At 34.9% G+C, this 24,003-nt stretch overlaps 2 protein-coding genes across 2 annotated transcripts; one reads left to right on the top strand and one right to left on the bottom strand.

The window, feature by feature from the left end:
- Window positions 1-224: 224 nt before the first annotated feature.
- On the top strand, window positions 225-10,133 carry LOC142609484 (putative CoA ligase CCL10). Its single transcript, XM_075781076.1, has 6 exons — window positions 225-1,341; window positions 6,581-6,770; window positions 7,304-7,449; window positions 8,223-8,290; window positions 8,422-8,524; window positions 9,662-10,133. The coding sequence occupies exons 1-6, from the start codon at window positions 316-318 to the stop codon at window positions 9,773-9,775; spliced, it is 1,647 nt and encodes a 548-aa protein (XP_075637191.1). The 5' UTR covers window positions 225-315; the 3' UTR covers window positions 9,776-10,133.
- Window positions 10,134-12,009: 1,876 nt separating this feature from the next.
- On the bottom strand, window positions 12,010-12,816 carry LOC142608655 (zinc finger BED domain-containing protein RICESLEEPER 2-like). Its single transcript, XM_075780352.1, has 2 exons — window positions 12,228-12,816; window positions 12,010-12,128 (listed from the first exon to the last, which is right to left on the bottom strand). The coding sequence occupies exons 1-2, from the start codon at window positions 12,814-12,816 to the stop codon at window positions 12,010-12,012; spliced, it is 708 nt and encodes a 235-aa protein (XP_075636467.1).
- Window positions 12,817-24,003: the final 11,187 nt, after the last annotated feature.

Raw genomic sequence — 24,003 nt, 5'->3', positions numbered from 1 at the left:
CCACCGTGTGGTGGTGGTTAAAAAACCATCCACACGTCTAAAATTTTCAAAAGATCATGTTACATTAAAACCTTTTCCCAATCTAGGTGCTGAAAGTGTTATGAATTTTAGTTACAACCAGATTACAACTCGTACTGGCCAAGTGATAGATTCAACGCTCATGCTACTGGCACTGTCCCTCTCCCACCGTTCAACTTTTTGTTCAATATAACTCTCGATCACCTTGCCTTAATCTCCCATCTTCATAGTTGAAACATCAAACTTTCCTTAATTAGAAACAAACAATTGCTACATTTTCTTACTCCCCAAACACCCATGGGCATGGCAACAGTAACCTTCAACTCCCAAACTCATACCTACACATCCCCAAGACCACAGATTCACCTCCCCACCAATCCCAACCTCTCTCTCACTTCTTTCCTCTTCCAAAACTCATCTTCCTTCCCACAATGCCTCGCTCTCATCGACGCTGATACCAACGAAACCCTAACCTTCCACCAGCTCAAACTCCAGGTCTCCAAGCTCGCCCACTCTTTGCACCATCTCAACATTCACAAAAACGACGTCGTCCTCATCGTCGCTCCCAACTCAATCCACTTCCCTGTGTGTTTCCTCGCCATTGTCGCTCTCGGTGCAATTGCTTCAACCTGTAATCCTTCGTATACCGTTTCCGAGATCTCAAAGCAAGTCCAGGACTGTAACCCTAAGCTTGTTATAACCGTCCCTGAACTCTGGCACAAAATCAATGAATTAAACTTGCCTTCCATAATTATAGGTTCTTCAAAATCTATGAGTTTTAAAGAAACACCGAGTTCGAAGATTTGGTATTACTCTGAACTGATAGAAATGTCGAATGTGGAGTGTGAATTACCGGATAAAGCCGTGACACAGAGCGACATGGCGGCGCTTATGTACTCGTCTGGCACGACCGGGAAGAGCAAGGGAGTGATTACGATGCATAAGAACTTAATCGCGACTTCGCTAATGGTGACAGCCGACCAGGACCGATGCGGGGACCCAAGAAACGTGTTCCTGTGTTTCGTGCCTATGTTTCATATGTTCGGGCTATCAGTGGCACTGTATTCGCAGCTTCGGAGAGGGAACACGGTGGTTTCGATGAGGAAGTTTGATTTGGAGAAGGTATTGTGGGCGGTGGAGAAGTATAGAGTGACCCATTTGTGCGTGGTTCCGCCGGTGATGATTGAGCTGGTGAAGCAGAGTGCGGTGTTGAAGAAGTATGACTTGTCGTCGTTGAAGCAGATCAGGTCTGGTGCAGCACCTCTTGGGAGGGATGTGATGGAGGAGTGTGCAAAGAAGATCCCTCACGCTGAAATTTGTCAGGTAAAAATCTCTGATTTTTCTTTCATCTTTTTAATTTTCCTTTTTAAGGTGAAATATTTAACCTAAAAAGTGTTATAAAATTAGTATTGTATAGTTTAAATAACAAAATTTATTATTTAAATAATAAAATCAAGCACCCTCTTTGTATCCGCCGCAATGTTATCATTGTTGTCAAGATATGTATTAACGATGGTTTAAGATTTTATATTCACCGCAATATTCTAATTATTGTCAACGACTTAAATAAGAAATGATATAATATATATAAGGATCCGGTTATTGTGTGCTCTAAAGGCACACATTAACCTATTTATTTTTGAATTTTTTTTTAGAATTAAAAGAATTGTCAACTTTTTCAATTTTCAAAAAATCAATTATTATGTGCTCTTAGGACACACATTAGGAAAATCTTATATTAAAAGAGAAATACTAACAAATACCCTTAAGATATTGGTTAATAATTTATTTAAAGAAAGTTTTTACGAGAAAAGAAAAAAAAAGCAATTAATATTATAACGGTTTTTTTATTTTTTTATTTCTCATAAAAGTATTGTCAAAGTTTTTCTAAAATGGATTGTTAACGAATATCCTAATACACTCGTTAACATTACCCTATATAAAAAGTCTCCATTAAAAAAAGAAAAAAAGAAAAAAAAGACAATGCCATGAGGCAGGGGCGTAGCCAGAAAATTTTACTTAGGGGCTGAATTGTAGTATTGATATATTAACCATAATTCATATTGAATGCAAAATTATTAACTTTGATATATTGTTGTATTCTCAAATATTAATGAACATACAAAAATTATATAGTTTATTATAGACAAATACAAAAAAAAATCCAATAAAAGAAAAGTTCACATCAAAATTATGCCCAACAATCTTTGATTGAATAAAGATATCAATACAAAAATGTGAACAAAAAAATCTTAAATACCGTTATGCATAAAAACACATACATAGTGGCAGAAGAAAGAAACAAAAATAATACTAATGGTAAAATAACAATGATGATTGATAAATGAGAGAGAAAAGAAAATGCACTTGCATATTCACTTCTTTAAAGAATCAAGAAGATGATGTTGCATTAGGAAAAAAAAATGAATTAATAATTTTGGTTAAGATAAGAGTTTTTGTGTTGAGAAGAAAGAAAATGGGGGCAATGAGTTGACACTAGCCGTTACAACAAAGGTTAGTAGGTACCTAAAAATGAAAAAAAAAATTGAAATTATGTTAGGAAATGGGTTGTCAATGATGCTAGAAAGTGAGTTTTTATCCATTGGATTAATTATAAATTTTTTGGACAATTAAAAAAAATTAACTATTATTCATTATCTTTTGGACTAACTATAAATTTTAAGAATAATTGAAATGGACAAATAATTGAGGAGTTCAACTAAAAATTTATAGGATTAACTAAAAATTCTTAAAAACAATTTAGGAGGGGGGGTCATAAATTTTTTTTGGGAGGATTATACCCTATTACTAGTAGGTGCAATGTAGCTCCACCCCTGGCACGAGGGATGTCATGGAGGAGGGTGCTAGAAATATCCCTCTTGCTGATATTTGTCAGGCAATAATATACTAATAATAGTCTCTAATCGGACTTTCTTTCCTTCTTTTTGTTTTGTTTTATGGGAAAAAAAAACGAAACATGTCGGCATAGATCAATCATGTGTGCTGTTTTGGACATGTGTGCATCACTCGTTAATATTTTCTTTTTTATGTTTCATTTAAAAAGGAGAAAAAAAGTTATTAAAAAAATTATCTAAAGAGATAAAAAAAAATTTTAAAATTAAAAAAATGTCAAAAATTAAAAAAATTTTATATAAAATTACTCAAAATGTGTTGTTAACCTCACCTTACTATGCCCAACAACGCAACCCAAGTTAAAAACGAAACATGTCGGTATGGATGAAGCCTGTTTGATTTTCACCGCTCATATCTCAATTTTCATTCTTATTTTATTCACTCTTTTTCTCCTTATCTTAACCCCAACATGTTTGGCTTTAATTTTCTGCTAAAAAATATTCATTTTTAACTAAAAATATGGAGTCCTACAAGTCTGACCAGACAAGATGGTGACAATATTCCAAAGTCACAATTCTGCTCAGAGCCACCACTGCTCCTACTCTCCTTCCCTCACAAACAAGCCAAGTTGTGTCACACTGCCAAGATGCTCTTCCAAAAAGACACGAGCAATAAGTGTAAAACCCAACTCCCCCTCCTACCACCACGGACAAGCAGTGCATCCCACAAAAACCCACAAAACCGCCGATACCAACCCTTAAAAACCCAACTCACATCTCATCATTGGAACCCACAAATCCACTGAAGCGAGAGAGAGAGAGAGAGAGAGAGAGAGAGAGAGATTAGAGACCCAAAAATCCAGCTGCCGTCTCTCCCTCCTCTGCACAAGCCCAAACAAATCCCACCAATACAAAAACAAATAAACCCATTAGAAGTACAGAAAAACCCACAACAAAAACTCACAAAAGCATCTGTGTGATGAGATAATAAATAAATAAAAAGAAGAGAAAAAAAGAAAGAGGAAGCAATAGATGTGAAGAAAGAAGGAAAAAATGGAGGAAAAATCTTGAATAATACGGGCCTATAAACCTGTTATCTCACTGACATGAGAGACCGACTCACCCATCTCACCTAGTAGTTGACTACCTTCTCGAAAAGGTGAAAGAAGCACTGCAGGTACTGCAGGTGCAACGTATGTGGAAAGGGAGAAAATACACCTGTTACTTGTGTATGTTTCTCTCGATAGCTTGTGATTATCGGCTTGTGAAAAAGAGAAAGCATGCATTTGTAACAGGGTGTACTTCTTCGTTGAAAGGAGGAAGAGTAGTAAATATAAAAAGAGCAAGAAAGAGAAATGAAAAAAAAAGAGCCTGATGTGACAACACAATGAATTGGGTAACTGGCTGCATTTAGTTTTTTTTTTTTGTTTTTAACTACCGACTTGTGAGAGAGAGAGAGAGAGAGAGAAAGCATGTATCAGGTCTACTTCCTCGTGGAAAGGAGGAAGGAGTAATAAATATAAAGAGAGCAAGAAAGAGAAATGAAAAAAAAGGCTGATGTGACAACACAATGAATTGGGTACCACCTAGTACTGGTTGCATTTAGTTTATTTTTTTATTTTTTATGCAAGGTTGCATTTAGTTACAAAATTTCCATGAAACTCATCAATCATACTTCTGAAAACACAAAAAATGAGCGACGAGGGATGACTGATGAGAATTGTTACGAAATTTGCACCAGTGGGGTAGGGTTCATAATTATGGAATAATAATTGGTGGAAATCGAGAGATATGAACGATGAAAATGACTAAACCAAATACCCCTCCGTATAGTTTTTTTATTATTATTATTTTTTTAATATGCTCTTGGCCTAAAAAGGTAATATTTAATTAAAATCCTCCCCATCTACGATATTTATTTCTTTTGAATTAAACTTTTAAATGCTGACAAGAGTTCGTCAAATATTAATGACATCCTACTTAATTTTTTCTTCTGACAAGAGTTCCTCTTAGCAATGAAAATTTTTTAAAATGCAAAAATGATAGGTTTGTGGTGCTTTTACATGGCAGCCCCAATGACTTAATTATTATAAGAACATTCACTTTGCTAGAGTTATAAATTTAGTTATTTGACATCATAAGAAGTTATTTTATTTATTTTATCTTCTCACTTTATAAAATATTTAATATCAATAATTTTATTTTAATTTTTAACCCAATAAAATAATATATCTACTGTAATAAACAACCATCACAACCACCGTCACCATCATATAATAGCAAATAATTGTCTAGTATAACAATGATATTTTAAAGAAAAACAATAGACAAAATAGCATATTATTTTCCTCTTAGTTTTGAGCAAAAGTGTTATATCCTCAAATTTCAAAGGAAATTTTTATAATTCACCCAAAAGAAATTTTTTAATTTTAGTCCCCTATCACTTAGGTGTCCAAGGACGGTAAATGCAATTTTTAATTAAATGGTTGCGGAGATGATCATGTCTTTTCTTCTTTTTTTTTCCAATATTTAATTAGTTGTAAATTTAAGTCAAATTAATGTTTTAGCTTAACGATAAAAAGACAAAAAAAATCACATTGATTAAAAGATAGAAAATATCAAATAAAATAGCAATATATTTGAATCAAACGTCAACATCATATAAGATTAAAAAAAAAAAAACATTCGTTTTAAAAAACTGGTAAGATGTATTTGAACCAAACTATTTCTTAGTTTTTTTTTTTTGGGTTAAAATATTTCTTAGTTTCACCTGGTCAGATGTATTTAGTTATTTAATTAATTAATATTATGGGTTTAGCCTTGGTTTTGATTATTTGATTCTCTTTTATATTAACCTTTTGTTTTAAAAACTTTCAGACACTTCATGGAATTCCAATGGGGTTCACTATTTGTGCACGTGGTTCTGTAATCCACAAGTTGACAAATTACATAGGCCTTTAAAATCCACAAGTTGACAAACTTTCAGACACTTCAATGTATTTTGGTTATTTAGAGTTTTAGAGTTATTTTGAACAAGTTAAAGAAGTTCTTGTCATACGAAGTTCTAAACCATGCAACTACAAGACAAATTGGTTGTAATCTAGAATGAATCTCTTATTGAGTTGGGTGAGATAAAACTATATCAGTATTGCATACTTGTTACAATAATCAAACATTTTCAAATATTTTGTTCTTCACACTGCAGAGGGAAGTATTGTACATGTCATAACTTTCCTCTCGAGAGAATTGCAGCAATGATAAATTCTCAATTGTATGTTTGCTATTTTTTTAAAAATTATTTTTCAATAGAATGAATGATTTATGCACTAAGATATAAGTTAGTGAGGCATAGAGGTATTGCCTCCTTCCTAACTTGAGTAGAACTTTAGTTGCTCAACTGGGAAGGTGAAGGCATAGAAAGCATAGGAACATTACAATGGCTATCTTTTAAGCCTGCTCTAACTTTTTTATGATAAGCCTATAAATTGAAAAGGTGAACTTTTCTCACAAATTTTCAACAAACATGCATTGCTTCATCTATCATGGAAGCATATTATAATATAGGGATAAGTTCTTAAATTTAGTATCAATAAAGAAAAAGCATATGATAAGCAATACATGTAGAATTATGCATTGAAGCTTCTCTGTGGTAATTTGTAGCGAGAAAACTCACATCTTGATTTCGAGTGCATTATGTTGTATTCTGGTAGGGCTATGGAATGACAGAAGCTTGTGGAGACATCTCATTGGCAAATCCAAAGGAAGGATCTCACCTTTCTTCCTCAACCGGAACACTCCTTTCGGGAGTTGAATGCCAAATAATTAGCATAGATACATTACAGCCTCTTCCACCTAATCAATTAGGAGAAATCTGGTTTCGAGGACCTAATATGATGCAAGGTTGAGTTTTTGGATCAATGTTTCTTACTAGATTCCTAGTTTTGACAGGGCATATGTTGATTTCTCAATCCAAAGTACCTTACAGACTTTTTTCCCCCTTAATCCATCCAGTAGTCAAGAAAGTTTGTGTCACTGATTTTGCACACTGCTAATGTTAAAATAACAAAGTATGTGACTAGGGATTATATATACATTTGCTTGTGTTAAATTAACTATTATTCCAAAAGCTTCTTGCTTTCCTTGCAAGGACTTCTCTTTTGGTCGTGGAGGTAGAGTGGAGTCAAAGATTGAACTCAAGATCTCTTACTATGATACAATGTTAAATTACCAAAAGTTTAAATTGTTAGAAAATTGTGAATTTAATCAATTAACCATAACTCCAAGTTCTAACAGCTTGCAAACCTTTGGGATAGAGTTACTTGAATATGTCAGGGAGAAAACACCTTGAGAGACTCATTGGTTAAATTACCTTTTCCTTATAGATTAAATATAGCTAGTATGATTCATGCAATATCTCAAAATCTTTCTTTCAGGTTATTTTAATAATCCACAAGCAACAAAGCTAACAATAGATGGACAAGGATGGCTGCACACAGGAGATCTTGGATATTTCGATGAAGAAGGACAATTATTTGTTGTGGACCGAATTAAGGAGCTCATCAAGTGCAATGCCTTTCAGGTAACTTATCCTTTATTGATTGTTAAAAGAGAAGGTGTATGTGATATTACTAACCATTTCTTGTGAGAAGATTAAAGCTTCTTGTTTCCCTTACATTTTATATTGGCAATACTTATCCTAACAGTGCAGGCATTTGACCCTGGGAAAGTTTACATTTGCTCATATAGCAGTATTGGGGAAATTAGATATATTCTTCCCCAGTGAGCGAATAATCTTTGAGCCTCTTAGAACAATTTAATGATTAATGAAAATTAGCTAAGCTGATTCATTTGATACTATTGTCAAGTATATTTCTTTACTGAGAAAATATCCCCCAAAGTGCTATATAACTTTTACTACTAATGACTTGTCACCATGTCTCTCCAGTCATCTGATTAGCTTGGAAATAAAAAAAAAACACTTTCTCCTATGAGTTTATCAATGCCTCTGTTTCTCCGCATGATTTTTTTACCTTTTGTTAGGTGAGTATATTAGTTAGCTTGTATTTGTGTTCAGTGTCATATACATCGACTACAGCCAATCTCAGAAGTTCAAAAAAATGAGAGTTGTGATAGATTGGCGGTTGAATTAAAATTTAGTCACTTCATTATAAATTATTATTAGGACTTTTATAGGCTTAACGTTTACTTTATATTAACAATGTAAACCTACATTGTAGGCACACGAAATGTGTACAATGTTATACACATTTTGCTAGTACAACGTAAACTAAAACTTTTCCTTATTATTACTATAAAAGGTAGTGTATCATCTTTTACTTGACTGTTTGTTAGGTGGCACCGGCAGAGCTTGAAGGGCTGCTGCTTTCTCACCCTGAAATATTAGATGCTGTTGTGATCCCGTAAGTAGGAGAGTCATATAAGTTCTCTGTCATAATTTTCCTTATGCTTTGTAAGCAGTTATACATGTCCATCTGTTGCCTTATCTTTGAATCACTGCATGACAGTTTAATTACAATTTCAACTTTCGTAGATTTCCTGATGCCAAATGTGGTGAGGTCCCAATTGCATTTGTTGTGCGTGCACCAAATAGCTTGCTAAAAGAAGAAGATGTTCAGAAATTCATTGCAAAGCAGGTATTTTTTTTTTCTTTTTTTTGGGATGATTTTAATTGCAGTGATGACAACATGCTGTATATCTTTGAGGAAATATTCATTTCAGTGAGGAACATCCACTCCTAAATTACTTATCTAGTGTATAATGCATATACGTTTATCATTCTAAAAACCTAATATATGATGAGAGGGTCACGTGTCTATTTAGCTCTAGGGTGAATAGGACAAGTGCTTATGAGTTTGTGAGATAAGGTTGATAGGGTTTTGGGTATTAGTGAATTTTTTTGATAACGGTGGAGATGTTTGTGTGTGGGATGAATGGGAGAAGAGAGTGCTGATTAGGGATTTCTATGAGGGAATCTTTCTTCCAAGAAAATAGAGAGAACCAGATTAGAGAGAGAGAGAGAGAGAGAGAGAGAGAGAGAGAGAGAGAGAGGTGAAGAGAGACCGTAACAAAGTACATCAACTTGTCAATAATGACTTATGAGATCTAAGTCTTACAAGGAAGCTTATATACATTGCCAAGCCCAACTCCTATTGGTTGGTTGAGTCCTTTTTAGATGATGGAGCAATTAATTTCAAAAGAATTGAGAAGTCATGTACAACAGAGCACCTAAGCCAAATAGCTGAAAATAATAAGCCCCAAAACAGCCTACACCAAAATTAGAAACATTGAATGAAACAGGGGCCAATCTATAGATGTGTCCCTAAGAACAAAATGAAAAGACCCTAAGAAACAAATGTGCTAAAGATGTGTAATTAAGTTTGTCACCATATTGCCAAGAACTTACTAACACCTATTAGTATTTTCAACGAAAACGTTTAAATATTTCTTCCTCTATCATTATAAGTATTGAATTGTTTAAAAATAGATAAAAAAGTTTGTCACAATGTTTCATAAATGAATGCATATTCGTAAAGAGTAGTACTACAAATACTACAAGTTTTACCATATGAAGCTTACAAACTAATATGTCATTAATCTCAAAGAGACAATTCAAAATTTATTATGAAGTGGTTGAAACCCATCAATCACATTCATTTTCACATGTTACTCACATTAGTTCGTAAGCATTATGCGATAAAACTTATAATAATATCTTTCGCATTTTTCATCCTTTAAACTTGATCTTTCTTTTCTTTTTTTGCCTTATATAGGTGGTGTCGTACAAAAGGTTAAAGGCAGTAACTTTTGTGAACAGCATCCCTAAGTCTGCTTCTGGAAAGATCTTGAGAAGAGAGCTCGTAAAGAAAGTCCAATCCAAGATATAAAGGAACAAAGGTTGTATATTTGTATTACAATCTACCCTATTACTTATTCTAAAAGGAAATGTTAATGGATGCCATGAGATGTCCGTTAAGAATAGTTTAGTATGGAGTTCACTTAATAAAAAAAATTGATATAAATTGATGAAATGACTGAAAATAGTATTGATGTGATAAGTGAAACTCAAAAAGTTGGCTTTATTGAACGTATTTATTATTATTTTCATTTTCCTATGCTTGGGGGGCTGTTCCAAGCTCTATTTAAGCCTTTGGCTGAATCTAATAAAAATTAGAGTGTATTTTCTGAATTAAAAAAAAAAAAAAAAAAAACCTTGTGTTTTTCATAAGGTGGATTTCTTCTAAATTATCTCTTAACTCCTGGGTGGATTCCTTTGGGTGGCGAGTATCGGTTTCTGTATCTCTGGGGTGGTGTTAATCTATATCCTATAGAGTGGTGAGCCAAAATATTTTTGTATCCTTAGTTAAATTCCTTTGGGTGGTGTTATCTGTATCTCTTTGGGTTTACTTTGGTGGTAAGCTTATCTAGCATTTAAATTATTGAGTGTATTTCTTATCTCATAAAATCAAAAAATATAAAATATATTCATCCAGCCTATTTCCATTTATCATATCATTTAAGTTTGGGTTACCCCTTACAAATCCGGTATCAGTTGGTATCAAAGCAAGTTTTTTCCTGTTGGGCCTATTGAAGTTCTCATACTATTCCAGAATTGATTGTTCATCTTCTTCGTGACACTGTATCTTCTTGTGAGGTTTCTGTGTTCATGCCATATATGTTTGGAAAGATCTATCTTTCTATTTTCTAACAAAAAAAGCATATCATGATTTCGAGTTTTCTACAGTGAGATATTTGCAATTTACTGAACAAACGTCAATCTGTCAGAAAGTGACGAATTTGCTTATTCTTGTTCAAGATGGCTCCAAGACAGTTAAGAAGTGTACAATATGAGCTTATTGAGATGAGACAACTTTGTGAAGCTCTTCATCAAAGGATGGATAAAGCCTTAGATTAAGTATTTACGTTCTTGGTATTAATTCTTTTCCTTTTTGGTTTTTTAGCAGCTCTTAAAAGTGAAGAATATCCTCCAACCTCCCCTTTGCATCTTCTTTTGTTATGTCCTAACCTCCCACATGCCTTACACTTCTTAGGGACTCCTACTCTTGGTTCATCAAATTCCTTTACTTTTTTTAGGCCTGCCAGGTGGTCCACAATTAATGGGAGGTTGCACAAAAGGAAGTCCAGTTGATTGTCACATGTTCTGCCCATTGATTGGCTCTATCATTGGCTCATGGCATGCCTTATACGCATTGACTTTGTAGCAATCATTTACATATTTTTCAGCATTTTTTCTGTTGAAAAATAATATATGAAATGGCATGGTAGCAAGGTATACCAGTTATCTCCTATTTCCTGCAACTGCATTTGTATTCAGCCCAGTCCACAATGAAACTGGTAACCCCATTTTTTACCTCAAACTTGGTATGACCAACCCAACAAGCTAGCCACTTGCCACTTCCAAGCTTCTCCTTGTGCAACCTCTTATTAACCTTAGTACACAGCTCTGACTCAACTTTCAAGATTGTTTCCTTGTTTACTTGAGATTGTCCCATAAAATACAATCTAATGTCCTCGAGCTGAAAACACAAACAAATGGAGAAATGAATTATCACACTATTAAACTTGTATGCCCCTTCATCAATCACGTGGAACTATGCATTCTCAAGGTTCACACTAGGCATCCTATACCACAAGCTAACAGAAGTATACTCAAACTGCTTACATATAGACTCAATTAGGGATGGCAATGGGGCGGGACGGGGCCAGAGGATGGGATCTTCGTCCCTGCCCTGCATGGTTGTTGCCCTTCCCTGTCTCCGCCCCGCCTCGGGGTGCAGGGAAAACTACCTTGCCACATCCCCGCCCCTTGGGGCCCCACGGGGACCCGCCCCACCCCTAACACAATTTTATATATATAAATAAATTTTTTGGTACAATAATATAAATCACAACAAAACAAAATGTTTTAAAATCCAAGCATTTAAATAAACCAAGTATTTAAATAGTCTAATACGTAACAACATAATTCAAAATTTCTTATAACAAAATAAACATTGTCTTTGCATGAACAGAATCATCAAGGATAATTGACTAGTTCTTTAAGAAAATAAACATAAAAAACTAAACATTGTCTTATAACAAATAAAAATTGACTAGTTCTTTAAGAATAAGTTTCGCTTTCTCCCAATGTAGTGACACCACTTTCTTCTTCACCATCAGAATCATCAAGGATGTTTTGGAATGTATTAGCTTCAATTCCATCTACAATATATGAAGGGCCTAAAAAAAGTAAAACAAATTCAATCAAACAATTGAAAAATACAGTGAAGAATGCTGCAACATAAATCATTAAATAGATTAACTAGTAAATTTGATTACCTTTGATTTCAGCCCATAACCAATTTTGAGCACACATCAATGCCTCCACGGCCTTTGCATGAAGTTTACTGCGATGTGGACTTAGCAACCTACCACTTGTGCTAAATGGTGATTCCGAAGCAACAGTTGACACTGGAATGGCTAGGATATCCCTTGCATTACATTGCAAAGTAGGATGCTTAGGCCCATTAGATTTCCACCATGCCAAAATATCAAACTCCAACGTTCTTGGCATTAGATCATCCTCAAGGTAATGCTCCAACTCCAATTTAATATTCCCACCCTTCTTTTTCTGACTAATATATCTTTCAAAGTCCATAAGGGAGTCATCAACTTGTGGATCCTCACTTACACAAGTGCCACGAGTACCTTCCCTACCCATTCTCCCAGAAGTATAGTCACGAATCATTTCATAGCAAGTATCTCTAACTCTTTGAATTTCACTTTCAGCTTCATGACCATAAATTAGAGGAAAATAATATTCCAACAATTCAATCTTATATCTTGGGTCTAAAATGGTTGCCACAGCCATAACACCATGAATCACATTCCAATAACAATCAAATTTTTCTAACATTTTAAATGCCATGCTTCTAATTATATCACTTGGGCTTGTGAACCAAGAATTCAAAGCAATTTTTATTTCACACACCTTAGGAAAAAAAAGATTAGCTATAGGATATGAGGTACCTGAGAATAGCTCTGTAACCTTGATTCATCTTGATCAAAATGATAAGCATTCACACTTGCCATTGAGTCCATGTTATGTTGATCCCTCACCAAAATTTTTTGTTTCATATCCCTAATGTCCTTACACTTTTTCCTAGGACATATTTTTAAGTGGTCATGCAAATGTTTAGTACCATTTTTAGACCCCCCTACAAGCAATCTCTTACAATAGTTGCACTCAGCTTTGTCTTTCCCATCAACTTTCCTTTTCTTAAAATGATTCCACACAACTGATTTCAACCTCTCTCATTCCTCAGTTATCTCATTACTAGGTTGGGCTTGGGCATCTTCTGGCCTATCCAACAGAGTTGAACAGGGAGTTGCATTATCTTCATCTACCATCATTGGAGATTGATGGCTGCCAATGGGTGTGATAGATGGATTGGAGCTACCATTGTTTTCACTTGAAGTCATTCCTAAAAAAATTATTTATGATAATTTAGTAACTTAGCAATCATAAAAAAGTAATATTCATACACCAAAACCTAAGCCAAAAGTCTCCAACACAAACAATGTAGAACAATGTAACAGATAAACTTATATCACTTATGAGAAAATTCAAGTAAATTAAACCGTGTGTAATGCTTTCACACATTTCAAAGAAAAATACTGTCGATAGAAAGATATAGATCTAAGTATTTAACCACATTAACAAACATAAAATCTTTAAGATTATCAATCAAATAAGTTTTAAGAACTATGACTCTATCACATAGTGAAGAAAAAAATAAGTTGGATATAAAAATATAAATATACCCGAATAGAATGAGTACTAAAACTCAACTATGAGATATATCCAAAAAAAAAAAAAAAACTCTTTTTAAGTGTAAGCCCTTCACTATTCTAGCTTGTTCTGGAATTGAAGAAATTTTGAACATTCAATGTTGCAATTATTTTAATGTTTTTGGAACATAACTGAATAGAAGATCTCTCCCCTCCTATGCAAAATACATAATGAAACAATGTGCAAAAAATGAAACAATGTGGGGCCGAATCCATAATGAAACAATGTAAAAAACATGAAACAATGTGGGGCCAAATATAACAACAAACCCACTGCCTACTATAGTCAAATATATGAAACAATGTGCAAACAAATGAGCAAAAAACATGAAGCAAACCTGCCTACTGGAAGCACTACGTAACCTGAATGAGATGAACCTTGAAAAACCGTATGGACTACAAAAAATAGGGATGGGCCAGAGGCAGCAATAGTAATAGGGTTTTAGAATAAAAAATATTTTATCTTATATCTTGTACTCTTGTGTTTCACTTTAAATATTAGTGATTTAGGGTTTACTAAATTTACAATTATAGTCCTTATTAGTGCGGGGTGGAGACAGGGCGGGTTGGGGATAAAAATATTAAACCCATCCCCGCCCTGCCCCGAGGTGCGGGGACAAAATATTGCCCCATCCCCGCCCCACCACCTTTGCGGGGCAGGGAAAACCCGCACGGAGCGGGGTGGGGCGGGGCGGGTCAAAGCGGGGTGGGACGGGGCGGGACAAAATTGTCATCCCTAGACTCAATCTCACATTTCGAACACATCTCATGATTACAATTATCCACTATTCCTACTGCACCTCCCATGTACTGACCATGATACACATTCATAGTAAAATATTGGGCGTCCATTTTGCATGCAAAAATACACACTTACAAGATTAAACAATAAATAATATAAAATAAAAAACAGTATAAATTCCACACCGTTACAAAAAACAATAATAAAAAACAAACTATAATTTCATTCTCCATTTAATTTTCAATCTTAAGATTAAATAGCAGCCAACTCTAGAATGGTTACATTATTCTTTAGGCGTAAATGTACTTTCGGTCCCTACATTTTGGGTTAATTTTAATTATGGTTCCTACTTTTTTATTTTTCCACTTTTAGCCTCTAAAATGAAAAACGCATTGCATTTTGGCCCTTACCATCATCTCACTAATGGAAATTGTAGATGTGGCAAACGGATGCTAACGTGACTATTAAAATAATATTAAAAAATTATTTAGTATTTAAAATATGCCACTTCAACATTTAAATTTAGATTTTAAAAATAAAGAATTTCTAATCTATCAATTTAAATTTAAATTGAAAAAATAATATTAAAGAAAAAACAAAAAAGAATTTACTTTTTAACTTTTAAAGATTGAGATCTTTTTGAAGTAACTTTATCAATTTCTATTAAACTTTCTTGACAACCAATCACAACATAAAAGCTATTAAATCTTAAAAACTCAAACAAATTCTCCAATCTCTCTCCAAGCTATCTCTTTCTACAAAAGTCTCCAAGCTCAAGGTGAAGGTGGAGGTAACTGAAGGTGAGTTTTGGGTGAAGGTGGAGGTGACTGAAAGCATAAGAAAATCTTGCTTGAGTTTTGTGTTTGGGGCCGAAAAATCTAGATTTGACTTTTGTCTTTGTGCTGTGTTGATGGTTTTGTGGGTATTTTGTTCAAATTTGGGTGGGAGTTGTGTTTGTTGTTATTGGTATGCTTGAGGGATTGAGTTGGGTTTGTTAGACCTTTTCTTGCTCAACCTTTTCGTGTACCCACTCAGTGAGTCAACCTAGTCCCAACCTAGAAAAAAGTCACCCAAACAAAACCCAGCAAACAAAGTTGGTATCTCAGTCAAAACCCCAACCAAATGATGCTTCTGCGCTTCATCACTTAATCAAAACCCTAACCAAAAGACCCAGTTTGCAAGTTCTTTGGGTTCATCCTTGGTTTTTGCAAAATTGGTAGGTGTGATCATGGTTAGCCTTTATGGTGTTTGATAAATTTTCTCAATGAACAAAGGTAATTGATTCCCTTTTCTATAATATTTTCATCTATCTCCATTTGATTTTGAATGCAATTACAAATTGCAATTTTGGCCTTAGCGTCAAATTCAAAACCCAACTTAAGATTTGCTTTGTTTCTTTTCTATGTTTGAGAGAGAGAGAGAGAGAGAGAGAGAGAGAGAGAGAGAGAGAGAGAGAAACCAACGAATTACCATATCTAAATTCAAGTATTTTTTAATTTTAATTTTGCTTTGTGTTGGTATGGTTGACCTGGGTTTGTGTTGGTATACGTGGATTGATTTTGTTTTGGATAATTTGGTTTATGTATATATGTGGATTGATTTTGTTTGGTACAATATTCATTTATGATTTTCCTAGGTTTGATTTTCTTGTGTTTGATTTTCTGGGTTTGTATGATCCATTAAGTGAGTAACGGCGGGGGCCAAAATAGAACGCATTTTTCTTTTAGGGACTAAAAGGGATAAAAGGAAAATGTAGGGACCAAATAAAAATTGTCCCAAAATATAGGGACCAAAATGCATTTATGCCATCTTTATGTCGTTGATTACAAAGTCATTTGGAGACTGGTATTTTAATCAAGTACATGTAAAAGCTATTGACTGTGCCTATCCATGTGACAAAACCTTATTTTTTTCAAGTAAGTGCAAATTTATTCAATGTGGTCATGTGGCTTCCTTATTTGTCATGCTGCTTGTGGGGGTCATTTTTGGACGATGTCCAGGCCCAAGTAAAAGTAAGGACCCTGGGCCTTTTAGTTGTTGTTTTAAGGGACTGGGCTTGGTTCACCGTAGCTAAATGGACTGATTACGAACCGAGCGGTGCACAGAGCAGGAATCCTACAATACATACATGCTAGCAAATAAGAAATATATGCATTGAACAGCAAGAAACAATAAAGGGGCAATGTGGTAAAGAAAGATACAAGATAAACGCTAGGGGTCCTTAAGATACTATGCAATATTTCATTAATTTTTTAATTGTGTAATACATCATGCTCACTAGGACGTATCAGAAGACCCAAATAAGTTCAAAAATCACAGACTTAGATGGCTCTTCAAGCCTCTACGACTTGCAAAGTTTGAATCCCTTTGAATCTAAGTGTGTTCTCTAGTGGCTGTTTGAGGATACCAAGTGGTATTTCCGTCTCTTTCTTACTTTCTTTGAATTCTAACAGAGTTTTCTCAATGATTCTACTCTAATTCACCGTTGCTGAATGATCCCTCACTGTTGGCTGCTTCCCCCCTTTATAGTGTCACCCTAGGGTTTCCGGGGTACCACTGATTCCCCCCTTTTGCATCCCTGGGTACCAGAACCAATGTTGTGCCAGCAACATTGGTGGCTGGTCCCTTCCTTATTTCTCATAATTTTCTTCTTTTGGTGTTTCTTTCTTAAAAGTCTCTTGCTACCTTTCCGTACCGGTATGTCTTAAAGAGCTGACCTTGGGTTTTTCTCCTTTCAAGGCTTCTATTTCCCACCTTTTTCAGACTCAGCTTTTGGCTGCCTTTCCCCTTGTCGTTTTTCCCAAGTGAACTGATTCCTCTTGCCAAATCAAAAGTTTCCGAACCATTTCCCTTCATGGTTCTTCTTTCTGGGTTCCCCGAGGTACCAGCCCCTTGTTTCATGAATTGTTGGTTCTTCAAACTTTCTGATTCCTTTTTGCATCATTGGGTGGCTGATAGGGACATATCTGTTCCCGTTCCTTGTGTTTCTTGGCATCCCCTTTGAACTGTCTTAATCCAACTCTGGCTCTGCTACACGTCTTGAGGATCCCGAGCTCCTGGCAGTCCCCAGGTATCTCGACCCAATTCTCACCACTGGGCTCCCCAATGATTTTTTGACCTTAGCGGGCTGGGCTTTTCTTCTTCCCTTCGTTTTCATGGGTTCTAAAGCACATCCATTTGCGAGTTTGGGTTCCTCCTTATGACCTTAATGGATTTTTGGGCCTATCATCCTTTTCCTTTATTGCAGGCTCAAGTGTTTTTATAGAGTTCAATCTTCAGTGCCATTTTGGGCCTTGATGCAACTTCATGAATTTTTAGACCTCAACACTACTATTGCCTATTCGTGGAGAAAACAAATAGTATAAATTCTATATTTTTTCACAAAAAATATAATGCAATAAATTTTTATTTTATTTTATTTTTTTTTTGGGATTAGGATGCAAGAAATCTTTTAATGACGAACACTTTCACATGCTAACAAGTTTACACATTGACTACCTTGACCCATGAAGATAAAAATAGAAAAGCACTAACAAACAGTCAATGACAAAGCTAATAATAGTCGAACAACAATTATAAAAATAGCAAAAGTGTAAAACACACAAGAGATTTTGTGTCAATGTTGAGATTTTGTGGTCCCTAAGAAGGTGTCAAACACACAAGAGATTTAGAGAGAGAGGGTAAACACCTTTCAAATAGGAGGTCCAAGTGGAAGGCTTTCTTTGAATTCCTCGCTTCTCCAATGTTTTCCCTTGAGAAATCCTAAACACTGAAAGTACACCACATTTCCGTCAAAATTTCAAACAAATGTGGTAGAAATTTTAAAACTTCAACAAATTGAGACATTACCATTACCCAATAATTATGTTCCTCAAATTTTGATTCATCCCTTCACAAGGAATTGGCTCTTTAAAGAGCATAGAAATCAAGGTATGGACATGGGTGAGTTACAGAGTAGTTCATCAATGGTTTTGGTCTAGAATCACCAGATCTGCGAGATGAGAGTGGAATCGGTGAGAAGAGATTAAGCTTTGATCTTGGGGATTAGGCAAGAAGAGATGTGGTTGTCAAGAAGGATTTCATCTTGGGTTAGGGTTCGAAATTTCATCTTGGGGATTTTAATTCAATTGGGTTTGAGTTGTCTGACTAGTGAGGAGGGTGTTGATGGTAAGTGAGTCATGTGAGAGTCACGTGGGATTAGTAATAGTGGAAGCTGATGTGGAAAGACTATTTATATTTTAATTTAATTTATCCCATGTGTGCATTTCGTTTGCCATCTAAACAGATTTCGTTAGTCACCTAAAGGTAGGGACCAAATTGGTTGTAACTTGAAAATAGCAGGGACCAAATTGACTGTGACCTCAAAATGTAGGAATTAAAATGGTGTTTTCACTATTTTTTTCTGTTAGACCTAGAGTTTGAATTATATTAGGCGGTTTATTTTTTAGAAATAATTTTGGTTAATAATTCAGAGTTACCTATTTTGATCAATTTTCATATTTATTTTATGACTTCTTTAAATTATTTTTATATAACTATGCAATTTGACTAGTAACCCACTAGTTGAACCAATGATCTAATGAGGCAGCTGTTAGACCAAATTAATGTTTGGTTTGAGTTTAATAACCATGCGAATGGAGTCGAATGAGTAAATTACAAAATTGCCAACAAACCCAAAAATTAAGTCAATGGTGGATTTAGTCAATGTCTTCTTCCAAGCTTATTGTTTTAACTACAAAAAACGCGGTTTTAAGTTGTGTTTAGGCTGAGTTTGGATACGGATGAAAAAAGAAGCGTCTGCGTTCAGCGTTTTTTTTTTTTTTTTTTTTCCTTCTGCTTCACGCGTTTCACAGGAGAAGCAGCTACTGTTCATGCTACTGTGCATGAACAGTAGCCAATTTTGTTGACTTTCAGCAAATTTGTGGGTCCCGTGTACTGTTCACGGGACCCACAAACTTCACTTTTCAGATTTTTTAAAATTAAAAATGGGACCCACGGCACTATTCACACATTTAAATTTTATTTTGGTACAGTGTTTTCAGTTTTCAGTTTTCAGCAATAAGTTCTATCCATTTATGTGAGAAGGGATATAGCCGCGTTTTGAAAACGCGGCTATAGACCCATTTATTTATTTATTTAACTAACTATGTCCTAAAGCCGCGTTTGGAAAACACGGCTTTAAGGGGTATTTGGAGCTGCGTTTGTGACTAAAAACGCGGCTTCAGGCCTTGGTCTATATATTAAAGCCGCGTTTCCAAACACAGCTATAGAAGCACCTAGAGCTGCGTTTAGAACTAAAAACGCGGCTTTAGGCCTTGGTATATATATTGAAGAAAAAATCCCTCATCACCAGCAGACAAACCCTCGCTCTCTATCACTCTCAACACAACGCCGCCAGCGCCACCTCATAAGCTAGAGTGCCGTAATCAAAAGTAAGAACAAAGAGATAAAAGGAAACACCGAAACAGATAATATCATCAACTCTCTCTCTCTCTCAGGGTCATTTTTCACAAACACCAAGGCGGCGGACAAAAGTTCTAGTACATAGAAGAAGAAGAAGAAGCAAATTCAAGAAAAAAAAAAAAGCGAAAGAAAATGTGCTCTGGAGACGGTGAGTGCAGGCCACTGGGCCTTCCCTTTGCATTTCTCTCACTCCTCATCTCCATTGTCGGCCTTGTCATCTGGATCATCTGGAGTGTCTGACGTCAAAAATCTCATGTGAAGGTACTTTTTTAGTGGCAAAGTGTTTTTAAGGCTACTGTTTAGGTTCAGTTGATATCGACTTGTGGCTTTTATATGTTTTTTTTTTTTTTTTTTAATATTTTCAAGAAACTTTGCAATTGGTTGAGTAAATGAAATGAGACGGACATTGTGGGATAATTTATTCATTTTTGTTATTTTTTGTATTGATAAAGTCCAATTGAAATAGAATTGATGTGTGATTTGTGGAAGCTAAGTTGACTAGCTACTTAAGTGATAATGGCTAGTTTTAAATTTCCCTAGAAGATGGTTATTGTCAATGTCCCTTGGGTTCCATGGTCAAAGATCTAATTATATGGAAAAAGATATATGTTGCTGGACACAATATTGTTGGAAAAGGATATATGCTGTTGAATTAGTTAGTTGGGATGAAAGCTTAATTTAGTTGAACTGAGAACAAAATTGATCTTTAAAAGTACATGTGCGAAAAATGTGTAAAGATTGGACTATTTGCATTTATCCACCGAAAAAGAAAAAGTGTGAAGATTGGACTATTTGCAATTGGTAGCATATTTTAGCTTTATTGCTTGCAGTTGATTCATAATGTAGTATAGTAGTAGACAAAATAAATTTGCCAACGAAAAGGCTTTTTTATTTTAATTTTTTCCATGCTGAGGCTTAGGAGAAAGAGGTTGAGATAAAACCTACTGGACTTTGTGAAATTGATAATGATTTTATTGTTTTAATCCTGTTATGAGTAAATGCAACTCACCTTTGCATCTGTCACTGTGTGCAGCTGGTTTTGTTAGGTGATTCTGGTGTTGGTAAAAGTTGTATTGTTCTTTGCTTTGTTCGTGGTCAGTTTGACCCAACTTCCAAGGTAAGCAATTTGTATTGGAGTAAACTACATAGAAAAAAGTTAGCTTTATTTATTTATAATGTTTTATGTGAATGGATATGGTCTATCCTTCCACCTAGCCCTAGAAGTTATTTTATGATACACTTACAATTGGTGGTTTAAATAATTTCAGGTTACTGTTGGAGCTTCATTCTTATCACAGACAATAGCTTTACAAGACTCTACAACAGTTAAGTTTGAAATATGGGACACTGCCGGCCAAGAGAGGTATGGTGGTCAAAGCATGCTTCAATATATAAAAAGTTTATGATTTATATATCATAGCACAAGCTCATCTCATAAGTTCCTTGTTTCTATTGGACGTCTACCCCATCTCCCTTGCCCATGCATGCCACTTTTTGCAGGAGAACATTAATTGCAATTACATCCTATCAGGAAGTTGATAGAGTAATAGTTGTCATTTGTCATTACTGAATTAACTTATATTATAAGTTCCTAATATTATATCGTGTTCCTTTACCAATTTGCCATTTTTCAAATGTAATTTGCTCTTAAATGCCAAATGGCATTCTGACATAACTGTTTAGTTCAATTAAGTTTTTATATATGTGATATGTGTGTTTCTTTTCCATTAGTCTATATTGTCTTTGTTAGAGACAGTTTGGTGGAGTGGCCATATAAATTTCCATTTGACTTATTTCTCTTTTCCATTTGTTTATGTTATTAACACCAATGCCTTAAATGGACTTTTCTTCACAAAAGCTAATTTTATAACTGCACTGTATTTTTGTTTAGGACAATATTTCTTTCACACACTGCGTTTTAATAAACCTTGTGAAAAACACACAGTGTGAAAGATTTTTTACCCCGTTGTTTAATTTATTCTGTGAAGTGCAATAGTTTATTTTGTACATATAAGAAAACAATTTGATGCATTTTTTGTTTCTAATAGTTTCCTGGAAAGGGAAATATAGATTTCAAACTTCTGGTGGTGTGGGTGTGGGGTTTTGATTTGTGTGGGAGTGGGTTTTGGGTTGGTGGGTTGCGGCGGGTCTGGGTCATGGTGGGTTGCAGTGGCATGGGGGTTTTGGTTGTGGAGGTGCAGTGATGGCATGGGGCCGTAGTTGTAGCTGGGTTCCGATGGGTATGGGTTGGATTTTTGGAATGGGTTTGATTTTGGGTGGGTTCTGATGGTGTTGCCGTGGTGGTGGGGTGGGTTGTTGCGTGATGGTGTCTAGTGGTTGCGAGATCGGCGTGGGTCTGGTGGTTGCTGATTTGGCGTGATTCTGGTTGTGAGTTCGGTGCTGGGTTTTGGTGGCTGTGTCTAGTGGTTCTCTTTATACTATAATCTTTAAAGCATTTTTGTTATGGGATTTGTTTAAGATTGGTTTTTTTAAGCTTTGAAAGTTGTATTTGATTAGATTTGTTTAGAATTTATTATTTAGTGGTTCTGTTTTGATTTTTACTTTATTGTATTGCTTGAGTTGGCTGGGATTTATGTGGATAGATAATGGTACGTTTGTGTTCTGAACTGTACTGAGAAAATGGAATTGGTATTCATTTTTGTGTCTTGAATGTTTAGATGGGGTAGTTTGGTAGTGGATGCCAATTATGTCATGCCAATTAAATTGAAAGATGGAATAAAATTTTCATATTTTGATTGAATATCTTGCTTCTGAGAGATCAAGATGTTATTACGTGGTTTTCATTGTTGCTTCCAATACATTGGCATGAAAATGAGCATAAATAAATAATTTTTTTATGCTTTGCAGAAAAGTTACTTCTGTGCTCAAGATTTGCTGTTAGTAGTTATATCTTAATCCCATTGTAGCCGAATAAGTAATAATAATGATGATGCATGTTAATATAATACATACTAACCAAAAGGTTGATTATATTTTGTTCTTTTCCTCCATTACTCATGTGCTTCTGAAGCTTTCACACACATGGAGGGTCAGAAAGAATTTGTGCAGATTGACCACAATGAATTGAGCGGAGTCGAAGGAGAAATAATAGCTGCGTTTTTAAAAACGCGGATATAAAAAACCCAAGGTACGGGAATTTAGCCGCGTTTTCTTAAAAACGCTGCTATAGGTCCCGTATCTATGCTTGTAAAAAACGCAGCTATAGGGTGAGCTGTAGCCGCGCTTTTAAAAACGCGGCTATAGCCCTCATTTCATGGAGCATATTCTAGAAGGGGATCCTCTCATTATTTATCAGGCGGCAGGTGAACACTCTCCACCTTCATCTTCAATTGGCAGAGTTATCTACGATATTATGGCTACAATTCATGACCTTTGTTGAATTGAGATTTCTCATGTTCGCAGGTAAGGAAATGAACCTGCACATTTATTAGCAAAACATGATTTAAACATTGATAATTTTTTTGGTTTGGATTGAAGAGAATTCTTATTTTTTTAAAACAAGCTCTTCGCCATTATATATTTGTTACAGAAAATTCTTCATCTACCTATATATAAAAAAAAGTAAAAGAAAAAGAAGAATAGGCTGAAGCAAATGAACTTCAGTTCCTATTAAATATAAGATTGCTGTTGTGATTTTCTTCTTTTCCTGATTTTCTCCTTTTTTGATAAATGCAGTATGATCGTGTCCCTGAAATGAAACCCGTGCTCTTATTTATTTATTTTGGGGATCATAATGTCATATACCAAATTATCAATGAGTTTATTTATTTATTTATTTTATTACTTTTTGTCCCTTTTCTTTTTTGGATCAAAATCAATGAGCTAAATGGTTTCCTAAACTCTATGGCTTGCTTGGATGGAGAACAAGAGAGAAGGGAGGGGAAGGGAGGGAGGTGTTTAATTAGCCTTGTTTTAGATTTTTTTTGTTTTTATTTTATAGTGATAATTCAATTGTCAAAATAACAATCTATTTATTTCAGGATTATAATATCATATATCAAATTATCAATCAGTTTTTTTTAAAAATACTTTTTTTCC

This window comes from Castanea sativa, chromosome 9, assembly GCF_040712315.1.
Source record: "Castanea sativa cultivar Marrone di Chiusa Pesio chromosome 9, ASM4071231v1".
In the NCBI taxonomy this organism is placed as follows: Eukaryota; Viridiplantae; Streptophyta; class Magnoliopsida; order Fagales; family Fagaceae; genus Castanea; species Castanea sativa.
This window is presented reverse-complemented; position numbering and strand designations above follow the sequence as displayed.

What these genes read in the sequence shown, in the direction of transcription:
- LOC142608655 (XM_075780352.1), bottom strand. Translation starts at nt 12,816, where the DNA reads ATGGCATTTAAAATGTTAGAAAAATTTGATTGTTATTGGAATGTGATT. An exon ending in GTTATGGGCTGAAATCAAAG is followed by an intron (nt 12,129 to 12,227) that starts GTAATCAAATTT and finishes TACTTTTTTTAG; the next exon opens with GCCCTTCATATATTGTAGAT.
- LOC142609484 (XM_075781076.1), top strand. Translation starts at nt 316, where the DNA reads ATGGGCATGGCAACAGTAACCTTCAACTCCCAAACTCATACCTACACA. An exon ending in CTCACGCTGAAATTTGTCAG is followed by an intron (nt 1,342 to 6,580) that starts GTAAAAATCTCT and finishes GTATTCTGGTAG; the next exon opens with GGCTATGGAATGACAGAAGC. An exon ending in AGGACCTAATATGATGCAAG is followed by an intron (nt 6,771 to 7,303) that starts GTTGAGTTTTTG and finishes TCTTTCTTTCAG; the next exon opens with GTTATTTTAATAATCCACAA.